The 21,296-nt window shown below is 40.2% G+C and overlaps 1 protein-coding gene and 1 long non-coding RNA gene across 4 annotated transcripts in view; one reads left to right on the top strand and one right to left on the bottom strand.

The window, feature by feature from the left end:
* Positions 1 to 6,809, top strand: LOC133483754 (uncharacterized). Of its 3 annotated transcripts, none has more exons than XR_009790192.1 (5): positions 1 to 264; positions 2,589 to 2,683; positions 2,772 to 2,929; positions 4,931 to 5,185; positions 6,323 to 6,809. It is a non-coding gene; the product is annotated as an uncharacterized LOC133483754 (long non-coding RNA). The 3 variants fall into 3 exon arrangements; XR_009790194.1 differs by having other exon boundaries at positions 2,589 to 2,697; XR_009790193.1 differs by having other exon boundaries at positions 2 to 264; positions 2,589 to 2,667.
* A 1,241-nt stretch (positions 6,810 to 8,050) lies between these two features.
* kcnb1 (potassium voltage-gated channel, Shab-related subfamily, member 1) overlaps positions 8,051 to 21,296 on the bottom strand; it is a 44,429-nt gene continuing 31,183 nt past the window's right edge. Inside the window, exon 3 of the mRNA XM_061785419.1 lies at positions 8,051 to 15,501. Within this exon, the coding sequence (XP_061641403.1) occupies positions 13,588 to 15,501 (1,914 nt within the window). The 3' untranslated portion in view covers positions 8,051 to 13,587. The remainder of the gene's footprint in view (positions 15,502 to 21,296) is intronic.

The raw sequence follows: 21,296 nt of genomic DNA, 5'->3' as shown, positions 1-21,296 counted from the left end.
TAAACCACACAAATAATAATAATAATAATAATAATAATAAAAACCATCCATCCACGACAGTTGCGGTGACTCTATAAAAAATAAAAAATAAAAATAAAAAATAAAAATAAAAATAATGAAAAAAAAACCACACACAAAAAACGTCACTAACTTTAGTCCAGCCAAAATGGCGAGTACCGGTTTCCCGTTACTTTTGGCCACCCTGGCCTCACTCCTGGTCGCTCCGGTCCGGTCGGGCTGCCGCCGCGTCCCTCCGTGTTGTCCGTGAGTATCTTCTTCTATATTCGTGAAACCTTTTACACTTGTATGAAACAGTACAAACTACGGTCGGTTTATTCACGTGAATAAAACGTACAAGGCATGAAGCTAAATCAATAAGTCAGTATTCTACCATGGTTTTGCTTTTTACAATTCAATAGTTAAATAAAGATTTGCTCTTCATATCAGTTCATCGTAACATTTAGGCCTGGCCTACAGGAAAGAGTTGTTTATTTGTTGGCTATATCCAATTTTGTGTTGGTCATACGATGGAATAATCATAATCAGAATCAGAATCATCTTTATTTGCCAAGTATGTCCAAAACACAGAAGGAATTTGTCTGCGGTAGTTGGAGCCGCTCTAGTACGACAACAGATAGTCAATTTACAGAACACTTTGGAGACATAAAGACATTGACAAAAAAACAAAAAAAAACAGTCACTGAGCAGTTAAGGGTTGCTAGTTATCTGGGAATGCCGGTACATTTTATTTTTTATTTTTTGACAATTGTGCAAAAAGATGCAGAGTCCTCTAGCACTTAGAGCAGTTCGAATGACTAATATTGCAATAGTCCGGTGCAATGACCATTGTGCAAAGGGCGCTGAGACTTCAAGGAGTGTATGCGGTTTAAAGTGACGAATAGTGCGATAATCTGGGACAATGTTGGTTGTGCAAATGTTACAGATACTCCTCAATCAGCGTGCAAATGGAGCAAATGCTACTCTGGCATGAATGGCCAGTATATGCAAATAGTGCAGCATGGCGAGACAACTACAGTGAGTGCACGAGTAATACATAATTGGCCCCACAGAAATGTGACAACGAACTCAAGTCAAAAAATTGCCAGCATGTTGTAATGGAATTGTAGGTTAGGTGTTTAAGAAGTTGATCGCAAGAGGGAAGAAGCTGTTGGAATGTCTGCTAGTTCTAGTTTGCATTGATCGGTAGCGCCTACCTGGGGGAAGGAGCTGGAAGAGCTTTTGCACGCTCTTGTCTTAGTTCTGGCAGCGTGCAAGTCCTCAATGGTGGGTAGGGGGGTACCGACAATCCTTTCAGCAGTTTTGATTGTCCGTTGCAGTCGGAGTTTGTCCTTTTTTGTAGCAGCACCAAACCAGACTGTGATGGAAGAACACAGGACTGATTCGATGACCGCTGTGTAGAACTGTCTCAGCAGCTCCGGTGGCAGGCCGTGTTTAGTGAATAATGCTGAAGATAACAAGCTTCGTCCCCCAAAATCGCATGCTAAATCACAATCCCAACATTTGTTTAAAAGTAACACAAAAACAAACTCGCAATTAAGAGTATTTTCCCAAATCATTCCTGATTAATGACTAGGTAGTTTTAATAGAGCCCACATCATTAAAGTTTATTGGTTCATTTCTCAGTGACGAGGACTGGCTGAGTGTGGCTAAAGGTTTAGCCACATAAACACACATGATGCTGTTGCTAACTACACACAAGTGTGGCTATGAGGTTTCATGACCCAGTGCCAACCCTATTAATATAAATGGAACCTCCAAAGTTGAACACGCTGTGATGCTGGTTGACTTCAAAGTTATTTTGAAAAAAACATTTCCCCACAGGAAATAATATAAATTGAAATAACCTGTTTCAGAGTAAAAAAAAAAAAGAAAAGTTAACCACTGTCAAATGAAGCTAAAATACAGTAAAACTTATCACCCTTTGAAGCCGTCTGATGGACATGTATTGGAGAGGCTTGTTGTGATGTGAGTTGAGTTGAGTTCACTGCTATCATACAGCGCTTCGATTTCTATTTTTACTCGCAAGTCAGAGCAAAAAAATAATAATAATTGACCCAACTAAAGCTCTTAAAAACTTGGGTCACTCGTATCTTGAGTATATTGAATTGAGCAGCCAGAACCCTTGTCGCAATAAGTTCCATATCTGGTTCTGTGGTCATCGTCACATTTTGATGCTCACCGAGTCTCACATGACATCACACCTGATGATGGTTTGAATTCCAAGTTTAGTTTGACTTTGGAGGTGTGTTTTTCCATGTTGAACTCCAAATCGTGCCAACATTTTACTTCGACTAGATAAGTAACTAAATTTCATCTGGTGCCTGCACAGAAGAAAGGCAAATATAAGAAAAATACTTTTCTGCATTAAAAACAACTTATGGTATTATGTCAAATGCCATAGCTAATGTAGTCAGGTGCCATATCAAATTGACCTTCATTTTCTGCTTTTGTCCTTATTCCTAGACAGGATTGTCCCATTATGTGCTTATTTCAATGTCCATTGTGTGGCTCAGTACTGAAGAACATGCTGATAATTAATGTTATTATCATGGATTCTCTGTGGGCAGTCCCAGCTCTTATTACCAGCAGTGGCTATGGCAACGCCAGGAAGAAGAGACACATCCCCGACGGCAACGACACTATTGGGTACCACGTCCAGACAGTTCGTGCAAATCGGTGACCTTTTCCAACCGTTAAAATATTCCCGAAGCAGCCTGGCTCAAAGTGCTTTTGCGTGTGAATTACTTTAGGTATTGTGTGCGGTTTGAGCTGAGCTCCATGAGCAAAGGATGTCAGCAAAGCGCATGTCCCCACACCCGCTGGATGCGGCACCGCCCGCTCTCCCTGCTGGACACAAGCACTGTGGAGGAGGTGGAGGAGATGGAGGGATGAGTAGCGAGGAGGACAGGTAAGGTAGCACAATAGTCCAAATGAGCAAGTATTATCTCTATTGGCCTAGAAACCATATATGGGTTCAAAATTGATCTCTTCCCAATCAATCAGCAGAAAATAAAAACTTCACAGTATAATTTAGTCATTTGGGAGCCCAACAAAAATCAGTCATGGGGCTCTACTCTCATTCATGGTGGAAAAGCATCACTTGTGTCACTCTCCACTTCATCTGTACTGGAATCCTCCCTGATCGACACTGACAGCAGTGCTACTGCAACTGGCAAGAGCGTCTGGCTCTTGTTGTTGTCATCACCATGACAAAGCTCATAACCTTTTGTTTAATAAAAAAAAGAAAAATCAAAACCGTTTTCCTATAGCCTTCTCCTCTTCGCTCCACTGGGATTACTCCGCTTCATTTTCCTCACAGCACACCAACACGTTTGTGTTGCTACTGCTACCCTCTTCTTGAGTCAAGTCAGCACATACGCAGTAATAAGATGGACTAGTCCATAGCATGAAAAGGGAGTGGAGAGAACTTATAAGGATCATGATAAATTAAGCATTTTAATTTGTTTTATGTTTGTGAGTTAAGAATACAAGAATAATAATTGATTTAAATCCTAGAAAAAATTATTAATAAGTTTTTATGAGACGTTGGGGGCCACTGGAAATCTTAGGAGCCCAGCCAATTGCCCGTTTTTGCTTAGTCACTTTAATAACAGGTCTCGTAATGCACTCCAATATTGTCTAGTGATGAATTAGTTTTTGGCGGCACGGTGGCCGACTGGTTAGAGCGTCAGCCTCACAGTTCTGAGGGCCCGGGTTCAATCCCCGGCCCCGCCTGTGTGGAGTTTGCATGTTCTCCCCATGCCTGCGTGGGTTTTCTCCGGGCACTCCGGTTTCCTCCCAAATCCCAAAAACATGCATTAATTGGAGACTCTAAATTGCCCGTAGGCATGACTGTGAGCATGAATGGTTGTTTGTTTCTGTGCCCTGCGATTGGCTGGCAACCAGTTCAGGGTGTACCCCGCCTCCTGCCCGATGACAGCTGGGATAGGCTCCAGCACGCCCGCGACCCTAGTGAGGAGAAGCGGCTCAGAAAATGGATGGATGAATTAATTTTTGTATTTAATGGAGCCCAAACTCTGTCATTTGGAATATCATTTTGAATTATGCTTTATATTTGAATGGGTACAATGTTGGAGTCGTGGTTAGGATGTCTGCCTCACAGTTCTGAGTTCCAGCCTGCCTGTGTGGAGGTTGCATGAGATTGCAAGATAACATTCCACACCACATTTTTAGAGAATTCTATTGAGTGTTGCAGCCAGATTGTAAAGAGAAACAAAGTCTAAAGCAGAGGATTTTTTTCTTTTAAATTTACAATAATAAATACGTGTAAAAATGTAATAGGACAGTAAATCAAATGTAGTATGTTCAATAATACTATATTCTGAAGATAAAGTCATCCATCCATCCATTTTCTGAGCCGCTTCTCCTCACTAGGGTCGCGGGCGTGCTGGAGCCTATCCCAGCTGTCATCGGGCAGGAGGCGGGGTACACCCTGAACTGGTTGCCAGCCAATCGCAGGGCACATAGAAACTAACAACCATTCGCACTCACAGTCATGCCTACGGGTAATTTAGAGTCTCCAATTAATGCATGTTTTTGGGATGTGGGAGGAAACCGGAGTGCCCGGAGAAAACCCACGCAGGCACGGGGAGAACATGCAAACTCCACACAGGCGGGGCCAGGGATTGAACCCGGGTCCTCAGAACTGTGAGGCTGACGCTCTAACCAGTCGGGCCACCGTGCCGCCTTTTCTCAAAAGGCCCCAGTGAGAACTGAACTCACGACCCCTGGTTTACAAGACCAGTGCTCTAAAGGCTGAGTTATGAGGTCTTGATAAAGTCATCATTGAATGTTAAAAATTCCCATACAAACAATAGTGTGAGACTCCCTCGAGTGAGCCGCCTTTTATTAATTTCCTAATATCATTCTTTATGCACTTCTTTCTCAGAAACAAACCAACCTTTGACATGAAACTGCTCGTGGCTAGGAACAAGCCATGTCTACCACTAGATGGCCACATTGCTGAGCATATTGGATGCAAAGTTGAAGCACCGCCTGTCTCCCCGTGCAGGAGGCAGCTTCTCCAGTGGCAGGCTGTGGGAAACCCCCAATGTAGAGGTGTGCGGGGAGGATGAAGGCCTGCTCCTGCCCCACGGCCCTCAGCTTCCTGTTCATATGACCTCCAACGCACACCAGTTTGCAGGTAGAAACCTTTTAATTGGTTCGTGTAAGTGATTGTAATTCTGTTTTCAATATAGGGTTCCAAAAGTCACCAAACACGATCTTTTCTCCAACTTGTTTAAGTGTCATTCAAACCGATGTTCATCATTTGGACTGTCTCAATGTCAGTTGGCAAAAGACAGTGGCAAGGGATTGATAAACAGTATGCTTACAAAAACTGCAAAACCTAAGCTGTAAAATGCTGATGGCCTCGCATCTTTCTGAACGATACCTGAAATGAAATAGAAAAAAGGAATTGTGTAGTGACTTTTGGGGACACCCTGTATAAATACCAAGAGACTAAATGATGAAAGTCAGCCATTCTTAATCAAAATGTAAAGTGATCTGCTTTATTTCGTTTGGAGTCATCCGAGGAGGAAATGTCACCTTTCTTAAGAAATATCTCTGGACATAGACACAGATTTTTTTCCCTTACAAGACAATAACAAGGATGGCTCTGTGTGAGTCTCAAGCAGCCGCAACGCCGAAAAGTTACAACATGCACAAACGATAGAACATTTATACAGAAACGACAGCATAGAAAGTCAACAGGTAGAAATATTTTTGTTTGTTTGTGTGTTTTGTACAAAACAGACAAGCTGAAGACCTACAAACAACATTGTATAAGACCTTTCCCATATCTTTTGTCTATTTCCCTGGTGTACTTTACAAAGGCCGATGGCTTAGGCAAGGTTGGGGTCAATTCCACTGAGCTTAAAATGTAGAAAAATATAGTTTTGTTTGTAATTTGTTCTAGTTGTTCATTGGCCTCATACTCCTATATGATTTTCTTTTATTGTGTTTTTGTCTGTTCTTCTCTATAAATGTGCCCTGAATGGACCCCAACCCCTTGATACAGCGACACAGGGGCTCTATAATGCTTCTTTCTACTCTCTGGGTCAGGTTCCTCGTGAAAACACATTAAAAACCTGCATCGCTTTACTTCTAGTAGCTAATGCCACAACCAAACTATTCAGAATGTCAGAATCTAAAGAAAATAGCTTGTACTATACAGCAGGGAGAGTTTTGCTGGAACGTTTGGGGAGTCTGTGCAGCACTGTGCTCTTAATTTTGTCTATAAAATGTCAATAAGAAGTCACTCTGATTTGGATTTTTACAGGGTGTCCTCACTGTATGAGGGTCCCGAGATACGACGTTTCAAGGCTATGAATGGCATCCCCAGTTACTGGCGTACTTAGTGTTTTTCATTTGCTCATTTCATATCTATGGCGTAGAAGTGCATTTCATACAAAATGTTTACTGTAATTATGACTTTACTAGTACGTCGGTCGAAAACAGAGGACCTCCGCAGTATGCTGTTATTGTATCGCCAAATACAAAAAGTGTCATAAATAATAATGAAAACAAACAAACAAAAAATTATATCACAGTCTAGGAATACAATTCTTGCCACCCATAAATACTCGTGTCACAAATGACCAGGACAAAAATTGTAGAATTTGCACCAAAATGCACTGGAATGAGTAGAAACCTTATAGATAAAAAGTAAAAACAAAAACAAAACACAAAAACACTAATAAATAAAAACAATAAATACAACAAATAAATAAAAATACATACACAACATATTTTGGGGGTCCTTGAAATGTTTTCTTACTATTGAGTCTTGAACAAAAATATGCTCAAACCCTATAGTGTTTTTGTATCACATGCTATATCTGCTTCATATAGTGTGCCATACTCCTTACTTTAAATAGTACAGGGTGTTAAAATGTTTGTTGGATACCCTACTAAAATCATGTCAGAAAGCATTGCCCATCGATATTATCTGTGTGTTTTATGTTTATGCACAATTATATTTGACAAACCTCGACTATGGTGTTTCCTGTCAAGTCATGAAATATTGATTGTCATCATGGTTTAAATATATCAGCCAAAATGCTCCCTGACAGCCTCTTCTATTGAAAGCCCAAATGACTGGACAGATGATGCATGGTGATAGCTTGCCCACCCCAAATGACCTTTAGTCACCAAATAAATTGTTTTTTCCCGCCTTTTCATTGATTGATATTGATGGTGATGTCGCTGATAACTGGCAATCAGCAGGTTATTACTAACCTAATTATGTATGACATATATAGCCTACGTCAATGAGATTTATGTGCCAGAGTTTAACAACTGCGATGAAATGTTCGGCGTACATTGGCCTTCGGTTTTCCTAATCGCGTCCCTCAAGCAAAATCCAATTAAAGGTTTATTCAGCGCTGCTGAGCTGAATGTTGAAAGGACAATTCAACCAGAAGTCAATTGGAAATATTTATCTTTATCTTTTATTTTCTTTTGTACAATTAGCACCTTATCAAATGTTATTGGAATAATTAATAAGACTAAAAGAGAAGCCATTCTTAGTAAACTATCTCAATTATGCTTAAATATGTGTAAAAAAATTCTTTTTTCAAATCACCGTACAGTAGGGCTGCACAATTAATCTAATTTTAATTGTGATCGTGATTTTGGCTGCCACCATTAAATGAGCCTGATCGTCGCCGATTTTTTTACATTTAAAATGTGGCCACTGCTGCATATGAAAAGTGCTTCATTAGCAGCAGTGCCAGCAACCTAGTCAGCCAGCCACCAAAGGCCGAACGTATGGTTAAGGCTTCATCAAGGGCCAGCACCGCGCTCCGAGGCCAACTTCATAATAAAAGCTTAAAATGGCATTGATGTCCAATGTAGTAATATATGAAGCTTTGATTTTGAAGTTGGCCCTCTCTGGACGTTGGCAGACAGGCGGCGTGTCACGGTAAGACACTATTAACAATCATTGCAGCGACTGCCTTGACTTCATCTTTTCGACTGGTCTGACCGCAATGAATAAACGCCGGGAGTAAATAGAGAGGCAAATCACAACTATGGAGTTCTTTGGAGTTTGTGACCGTACACAACTGACCAATGGTCATGTAGAACAACACAATATATTGCCGAGTTTTTTTTTTTTTCCCCCAAATAAAAAGTCAGTGCTTACAGCCTAATGTTACTGCCTTTTATGCATGAACTTTATTTGCTTTCATTAAGTTGCAATTTGTGATTGCACTTTTTAATAGCACATTTATTAAGTTAGCCCTTGGTAAAGTAGAATTTTTTATTTATTGTTATTTAAAGATTCATTTTGCACTGATAACTATTTCATATTGTTTGTTGAAAAGTAGTACAATAAAAATGAAGTTTTTTCCCTAACATGAAGAATAATTGTGACTAATAATCGTGATTGCAATATTGATCAAATATAATCACGATTATTATATTGGCCATAATTGTGCAGCCCTCCCGTACAGTATTTAAAATTTTGTTACAAGTATGTTCTCTGGAAGATATGGCAATTTTCTTTTTGAGTGTTTTACCTTTGAGACATACACATATTGTAAGTTAAAACCTGAATATACAGTTAAGCCCAAGATTCTTCACACTCTGGCCAAATTTTGAGATCAATTGATTTTGATTTTATTTTTTTCCCATTTGTTGAATGGGTATGTTTTAACTGGAAATGATACAAGAAAGTAGCAAAATGTTTTATGATGTAGTGTTAGGAGTTATGAAATATAAATATTTTCAATTTTAATATATCTTTTTTACAGATTGGCAAAACATTCCAAGTCCAAAATGATTCATACCCTTTATCAATACATGCATACATCCAATGCTCTAAATATCTAGTTTATTGAAATATTTTCAGGGGTCACCACCCTTTTTTAAATTGAGAGCTTCTTCATGGGTACTGATTAATGCAAAAGGCTACCAGTTTGATGCAGGCTTCTGAAATAAAAAAAAAGGCTTACACTATCTTCAATTATTTGTTATGAATAATTAATATTCATCTATGTGAACCCACTGATAATGTTAATCATTGCTCACAATTATTATCATTGATCTAACAAGATAAGAAACAGAAAGTATCACCATGCAACATTTCTATAACTGTAAGTGTTCACAATTTCAAATAATCACTTCTTCAATATTTCAAATAATCACTTCTTCAATATTCCTAGGAAATCACATTGTCCCATCACTAGTGAGGAATTTTTAAAACAGGCCCGCGGGCTACTCACGGGTACCATGTTGGTGACCCCTTTGCTAGATGTTATGAGGATCCTTTAGAAGGGGGGGGGGGGGGAATGACATATGAATAAAATACAAAATGTAAAAAACTGAAAATGCCAAAGAGCCTTGAAGGCCAAAATGTGTCCAGTGCATTGACTAATTTTGGGCTTAACTGTATATACATTTTGATCTCCTCCAGTATGGAGCAGGATGAACTAATTTATTACCAGTTAAAACAATTTATCCCAATAATGTTGAGGGATTCCATTCCATCGATCTGCTAAATCATAAAGTAGAATATATCTTTAGTTTCTCTTAAAAAAATAAATACATTTCTGTGATTTTTCATGGGTGGGGGATCTGGGGGGGGGGTTCTTGGTGTTTCACACACAGAATGGAGGCTTCCCCGGACATGCATACATTCATTTGGGAAATTCTTTTCTATAAAGCGTCACACTCTCCCTCGCTCTAATACACACACTCGCACCCTCATTGTTATTCCTTTCACCCTCTGGCTTCTCTAACTACCATGCAAAACACAAATTGAAATTAGGATTTGTGACTCCAAAAGATAGGAATGAATGACAGTCATGAATGTTGTGGTGACCTATCACATACTGTATATGATTTGACTAGTCCTATTTTCTTTGCAAGTCAAACTAGAATCCGTTAGATCCAAATGATCATTGTTATGCTATTCTTTCAAGGTTCCGGTTCATTCCAAATACCTTCACTTGTTTTTCTTAAAGGGCTTCAAAAGGCAAGTACGTCGCATCTCAACTGGGACGAACAATGATAGTTTCCTCCATATAAATGAGACATTAAAGTGCATGTTTATTCTTCTAGTAATACAATATGTATATTTCCATAAATGTTGCTGTGTTATGCAGTAACAAAAAAACGTCACATATCTGTGATGTGCTACATTGGTCACAAACGTGTCAATGGGCGGGGTTGTGGCATCTTCATAACGCCGCATCCATGAGTCATGGCTATGGGTGGTGAATAGTGGCTATGCCAATGTGTGACTACCATGCATAACTGCCATTCCTGTGTGCCTATATGTGCTCTCGTATATGTTACATGCATTCAGGCCTTCCCACCCTTATTAAAAGACTGAACAACGGTAACCGTCACCATGGCAACCAAGTATTTAGATACTGCATACGTATATTGAAGTTAAGCTGTGTGCCTCTTCCGTGGGTGTGTTTGCACTGGTCAATTACAACTCATGCAGTTTCTGTATATACAGTATGACTTACTTATATAGAGATTTAAACACCAACGATTTCCACTCAATATTACCTTAAAGGTCCCATGCCATCATTTTTTTTCCTCCATAATCTTTGATGTCCTTTTATTGGGTTTGCAAGATAATTTGGGTTGGGATGCCCTTTTAATGCTTTTTCAAACTATTCTAATTGGTCTTTTATGCTGTGCAATTGAGATGGCCGGATTTGTCTTTCATATTCGATATGTAAATAAGCTTTGCTCTGATTGGCCCTCGGCGATATCATATCGTTTTGTGGCTTGCGGTGGCCAAGCGTTCATAGCGACGTCGCGTTTTGATACTTTTATGTTGGGTCTTACTATCATAGTGAAGCGTAATTCACCAATCGTTGTTGGCCCACGAATAGGCAACGTGAGCTGAAAGGGGACGTGGGTGGAAAATAAAAGCGAGGATGATATTTTGAGAGGCCTGTCCTGCGCTTCCATTCACTTGAACATAACCAGCACGTGACGTTCAATATAGTAATGTATTGTTGTAAAACATAACATATGTATACTTTATAGACTGTATTTGTTTGGTTTGGCGGCGACTGAAACTTGCTCAGCTGAGTTGGGTGGGGGGGGTACCAATCTCGAACTGGGCAGGTACTTGAATATTAATTGACAAAACTACGTCACAATGATGGCAATTTCAAATCCACCCGTTTTGCAAGCCTTTGCATAAAACAGTAGAAAGAAAATGTGGATTTTGATGACCTGAGAACTTTAACCATTATTAAACCAAACCCATCTCTTTGGTTACTTTTCTGTTGGTCCAAATAAAGCCAATGCATGCTGGGCATTTGCTACTAAAATTTTGAATTAATGGAGGTGTGGTTGTTATGTCGTAAAACAACGTTGTTTAGCTGATTATTAAATTAAATTGATAATTTCCCATTTTTTTTATACTGATTGGTTGTTTGAATGTATGCATGAGGCATGTACTAGTCATACATTCACTGGCTACAACATTAGATACACTGACACTTGTTGATCATATTTCTTCCTCAATACTAATGCTCAGTTGTGATTGAGGTGTATTCATTTAACAAGATGTTTATTCTTGCTGTTGTAGTTTGCATTGTTGTTAAACAGCTCTTAAAGAACTTATAAAGTGAATTCAGAGATTGGTTTCTAAATTCAGTACATTATATATGTTTGAAGATAAATGCTGAGAACTATGTAATACTCAGTTATGGAGATATAGCGTTCAACAAATTTTTTATTTTTTTTTAAAATTTTTGGGCATGGATAAAATGGTACCAAGTGACGCACTTGACTGTCCGGCATGAGTCTTCCCTCCCCCACTGTATAAAAACTTGAGCATCTTCGTTGCATCAGTGGTTAACCTGCATAACTGAGGAGTTACAAAGGCCTGCCGCACACCGAGCAATGCAGCTGAAAGCCACTTAGGTTGACCATCGCAAAAAAATTACAATCGGCAATTCTTCGACCCACACTCAACAATTAAGCGCCAAAAATCTACCGTCGCACTGCGACCGTGTATCGGGTTTTGAGCCCCCACGTACAATGTATTGTACTGTGTTATATTTTATTGAACCACAAAAACATTGCACAGAAGTAGCTCATAGCCACAAAAAGACGAAATGGCCGAGAATAAAGGAGAGAGTGGATATTTTGAGAGGCTGTTTGTTTTGATCAGCACCCCATTTCAGTGACAAAGACTCTGCGCTTTGGTTTCGTCACAGGTGCATATGAAATTATAAATATAGTTACTTATTATTGTAAAAACACAATATATATACTGTACTAGTACGGGTTGGAAGTGCTATGGTGCCCGCGGGCCAGCTTGTTCTCATTTACAAACAAGTATTTTTGTGTGTGTAAAAGCTTAAAAAAAACGGCATGATTTTTCATGATTTTGAAGCTTCATTTTGTATACTTCAAACTTGTCAGGTTTGTTCACGACACTCTTCTCTGTGGTGTCCAATTTACAAGACATTTATTTTCACTTAACAGGCACTTTAGGTGGTTTCTAATAATTTGAAACCAAAATGTTAGAAATTGTTCTCCACAAACTACAACCACAATGTAAAACAATATTAAATGAATACCTCCCTCATCAGTAAAAACTTACACAATGTAGCACATACAGCACTTATATTAGGTCTCATTAAATACTGTAGGTGTGCCTAATAAAGTAGCCTGTGAGTGTATATTATATTTGGCTCTTATAGTTGCCCATAAGAAAATTATAAATGACATAGAGATGCCCAAGTAATAGTCACCACTGGCAAAATGTAAAAGTGTCATCCATCCTTATGAAGTAATGTGACCAGACACTGTGGATGATGGGCCGGAAACCTCCACTATCGGAAGCCTCTGTTCCAAGATGCCGATCTTTAACGTGGGATTACTTGTCACGTATCATTATGACAAGGCAGACTATCAAATAACCAATATCTATTTGGTATTTTATCTTTATAAAAAAATAAATCAGATTGGACAATCTTTTGACCTGTATACACATGAATTTGCATCGGCATCCATCAGCAGTCATCACCACATGCGCACACGCAAATGCAGACATGCACGCCCCCAACAACTGCAAATGACTAAGGCCAGGTATGGGAATGAAGGGTTAGAAGAAGTAGCTTAGAAGACTTTAGGCCCTCTCCTGTATCTCCAAGACTACGAAACTAGTTCCGCTGGGACTGTTCTTACTGGAGAATGTAGCGATAACCCTCAGCCTCAACCACACCACAAAACTTAGTTGGATTTACTCAAAACGACTCATGGGATCGCTGAACAGATCTGCTGGCTACATTGGGGTGCTTCTTTGTTAGGAGGCTGCGGAATACTACCTCTTGATTGGAATGGGTCAAAAGAGGGGCAGTGAAATTTTCCAAATGTTTCTCCCCGAGTATTCGGCCCTCGTGTTCTCCCTGAGCACATGGCCCATTGGCATGCTCAGGTGATTTGTAAAACAGTTAAACTTTGTTACTCCCCTTTGTCTGTCTGGCTTTTTGAGTGTTTGGTGTCTCTGTCCCAAGCACTCGTGCTCTGGTTTATGTTTTATACTTACTCACTCATACCTCAGTGGCTTTTGTCCAAAGTATTTTGTCGCCCCCTTTCCTTCTTTTGTCTACGTCCTACCTCTGGACCCACGTGATTCTCGTGAGGAACCCCGCAAATTCCTTCCCGGGGGAATAGACAGTTTTGTCCCAGCATTTTCTGGGCAGCCTCCAAATGGTTGGTGGCTCTCTGGTAGTTGATGTTGATGCTGCGTTTGGGGCTGGAGCCACTCAGCAGGCAATCTGTGGGGCTAGCGTCGGAGATGTCACGCAGGTGCTCGTCGTCGTCAGTGTCGGCGTCGATATATTTGCTGATAGATGAGTCGTGGAAGGTGAAGACGGTCGGGGCCAGGGTGGCACTCTCTGGGGACTTTGGCGGCGTCCTGCTGCTGGCCGTGGTGTAGATGGAAATTTCGGGACTCAGCAGTGAGTGGTCAGACAGGACGGAGCTGTCTGAGAGTGGCGACGGTCCAGGCTCCTTCTCATTGTGATAGCCTCCCTTAGAGAAAAGACTTTTTGAGGCATTGCCAGAGAATAAGAATCTCCTTGCAGTTTCTGAGCATGTGGGTTTGGGAACGGTGATGGGAGTCAGCTTAGGTGTTCCGGTGCTTTGCTGGCCTGTTTTTGGCAGAGAGTGTTGGGGAAGGGCTATAGCTGGACTATGTGATAACCGGTTGATTTCGCTGTGGCAAAGGTCCATTGCTGTGCTAGGAGGGAAGCGTGGATTCTCCTGGAAGTCTGTAGCACAACTGATGTAGCTGTCAATGCTGGATAAACTTTTCATGTCACCGACACCGTCTCTGGTTACCAGCATTGGTGGACCGTGATCATGTATAGCTCCCAGCTCTATCTCGTCCCTTTGCTTTCCAACCCTGGAACCTTTAGCATTGAGGTTTGGTTGTGATTGGGTCTTGGCCATTTGCGTGTACATCTCCTCCAGCTTCTGAACGTTTAACTTTTGGGGGCTGCTGTTTCTGCACTTGATTGGAGATCCTAATTCTTGGGCATTGAAAGAACGGTTGGAGCTCGTTTCTGAAACAGCTCTCTTGGGAGTCCATTTCCAACGGCTTGGTGAGAGGTGGTTATCATGAGACCTCTCATTCTTTTCCACCACCACATCCATAAGTTCTGCACTACGAGCAAAAGCCTCTTTCAAGTTCATGGAAACAATGCTACCATTTCTCTTTGCCCTCTCCAAGGCCTCTCTACGTTTAAGTGCTTTTTCCTGTCTCTTTTGCTCCTTGTAGAATTCTGAGAAGTTGTTTACAATAATGGGAATAGGGAGAGCTATTACAAGTACTCCTGCTATGCAGCATAAACCCCCGACTATCTTTCCAAGCAGAGTTTTAGGGTAGATGTCTCCATAGCCTACAGTGGTCATTGTGATAGTTGCCCACCAGAAAGAAGCAGGAATGCTTTTAAACTTTGTGTCCTCCTCATCCTTCTCGGCAAAGAACACTAGACTGGAGAAGATCATGATCCCCATGGCAAGAAAAAGAATGAGTAAGCCCAGCTCATTGTAGCTTCTCCTAAGGGTGAAGCCGAGAGACTGGAGTCCTGTGGAGTGACGGGCAAGCTTGAGAATGCGCAGGATTCGCATGATTCGGAAAATCTGAACCACACGCCGCACGTTCTGAAATTGCAACACACTCTTGTTTGATTCCGTCAGGAAGATGGTGACGTAGTACGGTAGGATGGCCAGCAGGTCGATGACGTTCAGAGGACCCTTGAAGAACTTCCACTTGTTGGGAGAAGAGAGGAAGCGCAGCAGATATTCCATGGTGAACCAGGCAATGCACACAGCTTCCACGTGGGCCAGCTGTGGGTTGTCGGTGGACTGGCCGAACTCATCTGTGCCCTGCAGGTCTGGTAGAGTGTTGAGAGACAATGCGATGGTGGACAACACGATGAAGAGGATAGAGATGATAGCCAGGATCTGAAAGGCAAATTTAAATAGTTTAATATATGGGAATTGCCAGAGCCTTTCTGACTGTAAGTACATTTCAATAGCAATAATACTTAAGTATGCCATTAGCTGAGAATTAATGGGCTGTATGGCTCATTGCTCCTGCCCTATCCTACCCTGTTGTGTCCTCTCTCATTGTGTACTGGCCCTGGTACTCATTATGTCCCTACCTTACAGCGTGTATCACTGCCATCCCAGTCCACATGCAATCCAAATCCAACTCTTGTGTTATTGTTGTCATGTAGAGTACAGTAGTTGCTTTTGCTCCGTTCTCTCCCCATCTCTCTGTCTGTCCCTTCTCAAACCTTTTTCTATCTATTCCTATAAATATTACAATATTTCAGTACAAACTGCAATAGCGAGTGTGTCAAACTCTCCTGTTGCACAAAAAAACTTTACCGGCATGATGAGGCATGCAGATCCACCATACTGTGTGACTAAGCTGCTCAGTAACGGACTTAATTACTACAGAATTAGTACAAATGTAAATATAGTCTTAATAACTGGATGTCTGCCTATGAGTCAGAGTTTTTGAACATTACCCTATGTAGTAACTCTAAAAATCCAAACAGTGGATAGACGTCTTCAGAGCCTGTTTTTTCATTAGAAAATTAGCATATATTGAGGCAAAAATTCTCACTTTTTGAATTTATCTAATTTATGAAACCCAAAACCCTACATTCTTTCCTCTGTTAAATATTTTCTCAATACAGCACAACTGACATATTTCATATTTTTTACTTACTGTATGTTACTGACATATATTTTTACTTCTTTGCTTTTTGAGTGTATTACCAAGGGGGCACGAGAAACCTAAGTGTGAAGCTTTTTCTGGAAATATTACATTTTGGATATAAAACATAATTTGATCATATAATAAAAAGCATGAAATACTGAAATACTATATTTTGGGGGGGCTTACTTTATTACACACAGATAATATAAAAGGCCCAATTTCTGTATTAATGCATTTGAATGCTACAACAACACACATCAAATCTTAATATTGCCACCATGTTCTCTTAATTTTTATCAAATCTAACCTATCAGCCATTGGTTAAACCAAATTGAAAGTGCGTGAAGGAGAACTTCCTTCTAAATTGTCTGTAGAATATGAAGGCAGGGGTTGCAAAGCGGGTGATTGACAGCTTGGGCTTTGACGACAGCAGAATAATTTGTCCACTCCCACAAGCGAAAGTGGCTGCAGCCAAATGGCTAAACAGGCAACCTTATCTGCGACCAATCAGAGCAGGAGGACACTGTTGCCATAGCATCGTGGCAGACAAGACTAAAGATCCTATCTGTTTACTTGCTCCTCTCTGTGCTCCTCTCCTCCTCCTCTTCCGTCTGTAGTTTATGTAGTTAATGGCTGTTAGAATTTCAGGGCACAGCACTGAGAATAAATTACAATATTGTTGAAAACTTTATTGCTTGCAGTGGTTCAATTAAAAAAAGTGAAAAATTTAAATCATGAATATATTTCACTCTGAAGCTATATAATATTTATTATTTTGATTATTGTAGGGCAGCGCGGTGACCGACTGGTTAGCACATCTGTCTCACAGTTCTGAGGACCGGGGTTCAAATCCCGGCCCCGTCTGTGTATAGTTTGCATGTTCTCCCCGTGCCTGCGTGGGTTTTCAGCCTAGTGAGGAGAAGTGGAACGGAAGATGAATGAATGAATGGAGAATTGTATCTTACAGTTAACAACCCCCCTATGTAAAATCCTGGGAAATTTGAATATTATTATTATTATTATAGGTATTTATTGGTGTTGTGAAAAGTGTTTTCTGTTTTTATTGTCTAATATGAGCTTAACATTTTGAATTAAACTGCTCAATTAAATGACATGGCACGGTGACCGACTGGTTAGAGCGTCTGCCTCACAGTTCTGAGGACCCAGGTTTAAATCCGGCCTCCCCTGTGTGGAATTTGCATGATCTCACCGTGCCTGCGTGGGTTTTTTCCGGGTACTCCAGTTTCGTCCCACATCGCAAAAATATGCATGGTAGGTTAATTGAAGACTAAATTGCCCATAAGTGTGAATGTGAGTACGAATGGTTGTTTGTTTGTATCTGCCCTGCGATTAGCTGGGAACCAGTTCAGGGTGTACCCCGCCTCCTGCCCGATGATAGCTGGGATAGGCTCCAGCACGCCCGTGACCCTTGTGAGGATAAGCAGTTCTGAAAATGGATGGATGAATTAAATTACATTTTCAAGAATGTGTGTGTGAGTGTTGGTGAAAAGCTTCCACACACAGCGAATCAAAAGTATGTATTCTTGGTGATAGCCAATCAGAGGCATAGTAGGTCAGGTTATGGTTCCATACAATGGACACGGGAGTTTTTTTATGGACTCGATAAATTTTCATTGTTGTGGTAACACCCGCAAGCCGCTGGCAGAACGGCGTTTGCGACACAACCACAACTGGGACACTTAAGGGAAAGTTAACTGTTTATTACATTTGGTAGCCTGGGAGCTAACGAGCTAGCAAGCTAAGGGCTGGAGCTAAAAAGCTCACTCGACCTCTGCGACATCCTTAAAATGATAGCAGTTGTGTGTGTGTGTGTGTTTGTGTTCCCCACATAACACACACACACACATAGGGGGAAATTTAACTTTATAAACCATAAGCATAACAGCACACATTCTCAGTTTTCAGGCAGTAGTTGACTTCAGCGAACCCATTCTCTGTGTAGCATAAATCTAAATACATCCAGAAAATGCGCTTAAAATGCAAATAAGCGGCAACTTCATATCAAAGAACAGACCGCGGGGTTTGCTCAGTGGACTGGAGGTGGCCAAGAATTATACATTGTCACCAGACAGCTCGACAGCTCCTCTGTCGATTCAATTTGGAGCGCGGCAGGGAGTGAAAGTCAGGAAGTCGACAGTGTGGCCCACGAGGGGGGAAGCCGCAGCACTGACACACAGAGGATGAAGATGCGCAGATGCATCGAGACAAGACAGAGGCACAGTTGCAGACTGTAAACACGAGAAAGGAAATGTCAGACGTGGGCCGTGGTTTTCCCTCACAACATGAAGCAGCTTTACGTCTTCGGCCTAATAGTATCCAGCAGGGCCTGGATACCTGAATGTTCCCTCGAATGTGAGAATCTGATGTGATTCTCGTGCATCAGTTGCAGGTTGTTATGAATCATTTGTGTCCTTCCATTGTGGGATTGCGATTTTGGAGCATAACAAGTCGGGCTTTCTCTCACGTTGTGCATTAATAATGCGTCTGCTATCAAAGGCAACAGTGAAACGACTCAGAAAAAGGATTCTTATTAGATAAAAGAACAAAAATAGGATATAAAATGTTTGGTTTTTGTTCATTTGTGGAATTGGTACTTCAGAGTACAAATATATTAGGGTAACACAGAAAAGGGGAAAAATATAAAGAAAATATAGTCAAAATGATATGCCTAAAGTTAAAATATTACGATTTGTAACATGATAAAAATACAAGTTGTAATTTTATGAGAAAAAAATGAATTTTTCAAAAATACCATTGTAATGTAGAGGGAAAAAGTCTAAAATTTACAAGATTCTGTTGATGAGAATAAAGTAATGTAAAACTAAAGGAAAAAAAGTCAAACTTTTACATGAATGAAGTTGAAACATTACCAGAAAAAGTTTTTCCTTTACGAGAAAAAAAAAATAAAATCAGATGAGATTAAAATCACAATTATAGGTGAATAAAGGGAGGAGTCAGAACATTACAAGAATTAAGTTATTGTTTTTTTTATTACATATTAAGATGTAAACTAAGAATAAAGTCTAATGAGTATAGGTTAAGATAACAATGATTGAGTATTTGGTCAAGTTACACTACCATTAATATTAAAAAAAAACAAGGTAATACTCACTGTTTATTCTTGTAATATTATTATTTTCTTAAAAAAATAAAATAAAATAAAAAACATTAACGTAGAACATCAACTTATTTTTCCTGGTAATTTTACTACTTTTTTCTTTTCATGCATCTTAAATAAAGCTTGCTGCCCGAGGTACATGAAGCCCGCAAAACACATTATGTGATCATTTTCTACCCTTCATTGTTGTTTTTATTTTCACTCTTCAGAGTCAGTCATGAGACTTATTCTAAAATCTGTTTAAAGAATCTACATAATATAAGGATGTTTATGTATGATTAAAGGCCCCTTCCAAGCATGTAGTAAAAATCTGTACCCAACAAAATCCATATCCTATTATTATAATGCAGATAAATTTAATTTACTAGCCCAGCTGTATGTGCAGCGACAAAAGTATTATTAAGCCGCGTGTTGAACAATGCACAATGGTCAGTGAAGTAGTAAATAAGCACTTGGTGAACTCATTTGGAAAGGAACCACTGGGAGACGACGCAGTCAGTGCTCTATAAAGTTGATATTTGTCATCTTTTCCTGAGAAGGGCACGTCCATATCCTGTACTGTAAGTACATAAAGCCAGATGCCAATGCACTCGCAGCCACACTCGCTTAGAATTGGACAAACTTGGTGGTGACTAAATAGATCAGTGTTCAAGGAGAGGCTGCATAATGAGCACGGCAGTTGTGTGAGATCAAAAAGCAGCACTATGCAGAACAACGAGGCATCGGAAGCCAGTTTGTCTCCTTTAAGAATGTGCATGCTGCAAAAGCTAAAGTACATCATGATAATATGCATCTGGCTATTTTATACACTTACCCACCAAAACATTAGGTACACCACAATCTAATGAAATGCAATACAAGAGCTGTAGCAAAAAAAACAACAGACTTGACAAAGGTAGAGGTGCTAATGATGTGGTTAACAGCCGTTTCCATGGATTAAATAGTTTTTCTCTTTTAAAAATATTTTTTGTTCATCTTTAGCCCCTCCCTCTTTTGAATGAAACTGAACGGATGAGGGGAAACCAAAGATTCCAATTATTTAAAAAATAATAATTCAAATCGCAGCAAAACTAGCCACTTTGTGGCAATTTTGACATTTTAATATGATGTAAATCTCTGTATTTTCCACCATGTACAGTACTGTCAACACTGAGTATCGATTGAAATTATTTATTTTTATTCATTTAATTGATAACATTTTAACTTAATTGATTTGTTTCTAATATATTTTTTTCAAACTCTAATATAATACAATATATATATTTTAACCAATATATCGATTATCACACAATCGCTACATTGGTGTCATTGGGGATGATGATATCGTATTGAGAGTTACTCTGCGATTGTCAGCCCTATTCTACAAGACTGAAAGCAACATACTGACAATATGAACAGACACGCACATATGCACACCATGGAGGATCGACCCCAAGGCGTCTGCAGGCCACAGGTCAGCAGGAAGGCCATGTCGGAACCTACGCATAAAGCGAGCCTTACACTGACACGGATGTGTGCTCAGAATAAAAGCTTTTAATAAATCACAACTCCCGTGTCCTGGAGGCTGCTCCGCTCGGCGACAAATCCCCCGTTTCTCTCCACTTGGCAGTTTGGGCCACAAAGGTGAATAATGACTTTGAGGACAGTCTCAAGGCCAGAGGCAGAAATAGAATCCACTACGGTGAAGGAGAAACATTCATCAAGCCCAGCCTGATTGTGAGAGTGGAGAGAGCTCTCGACTGGCGAGCCGATAAGCCTCTCACCTTGACGGGCACATGACCTGGACTGTACATGGTGCCGCATCAATTCAATGCAAGCAGAAATGTGTTAGAAGAATAAAACAGAACATTCAGGCTGTAAATGTATCCTGCAAGATAGTACCTGCAAGTG

The sequence above is a fragment of the Phyllopteryx taeniolatus genome, chromosome 9 (genome assembly GCF_024500385.1).
Source record: "Phyllopteryx taeniolatus isolate TA_2022b chromosome 9, UOR_Ptae_1.2, whole genome shotgun sequence".
Lineage (NCBI taxonomy): Eukaryota > Metazoa > Chordata > Actinopteri > Syngnathiformes > Syngnathidae > Phyllopteryx > Phyllopteryx taeniolatus.
Note: the sequence above shows the minus strand (reverse complement) of the source record. Positions and strands in the feature narration are given on the sequence as shown.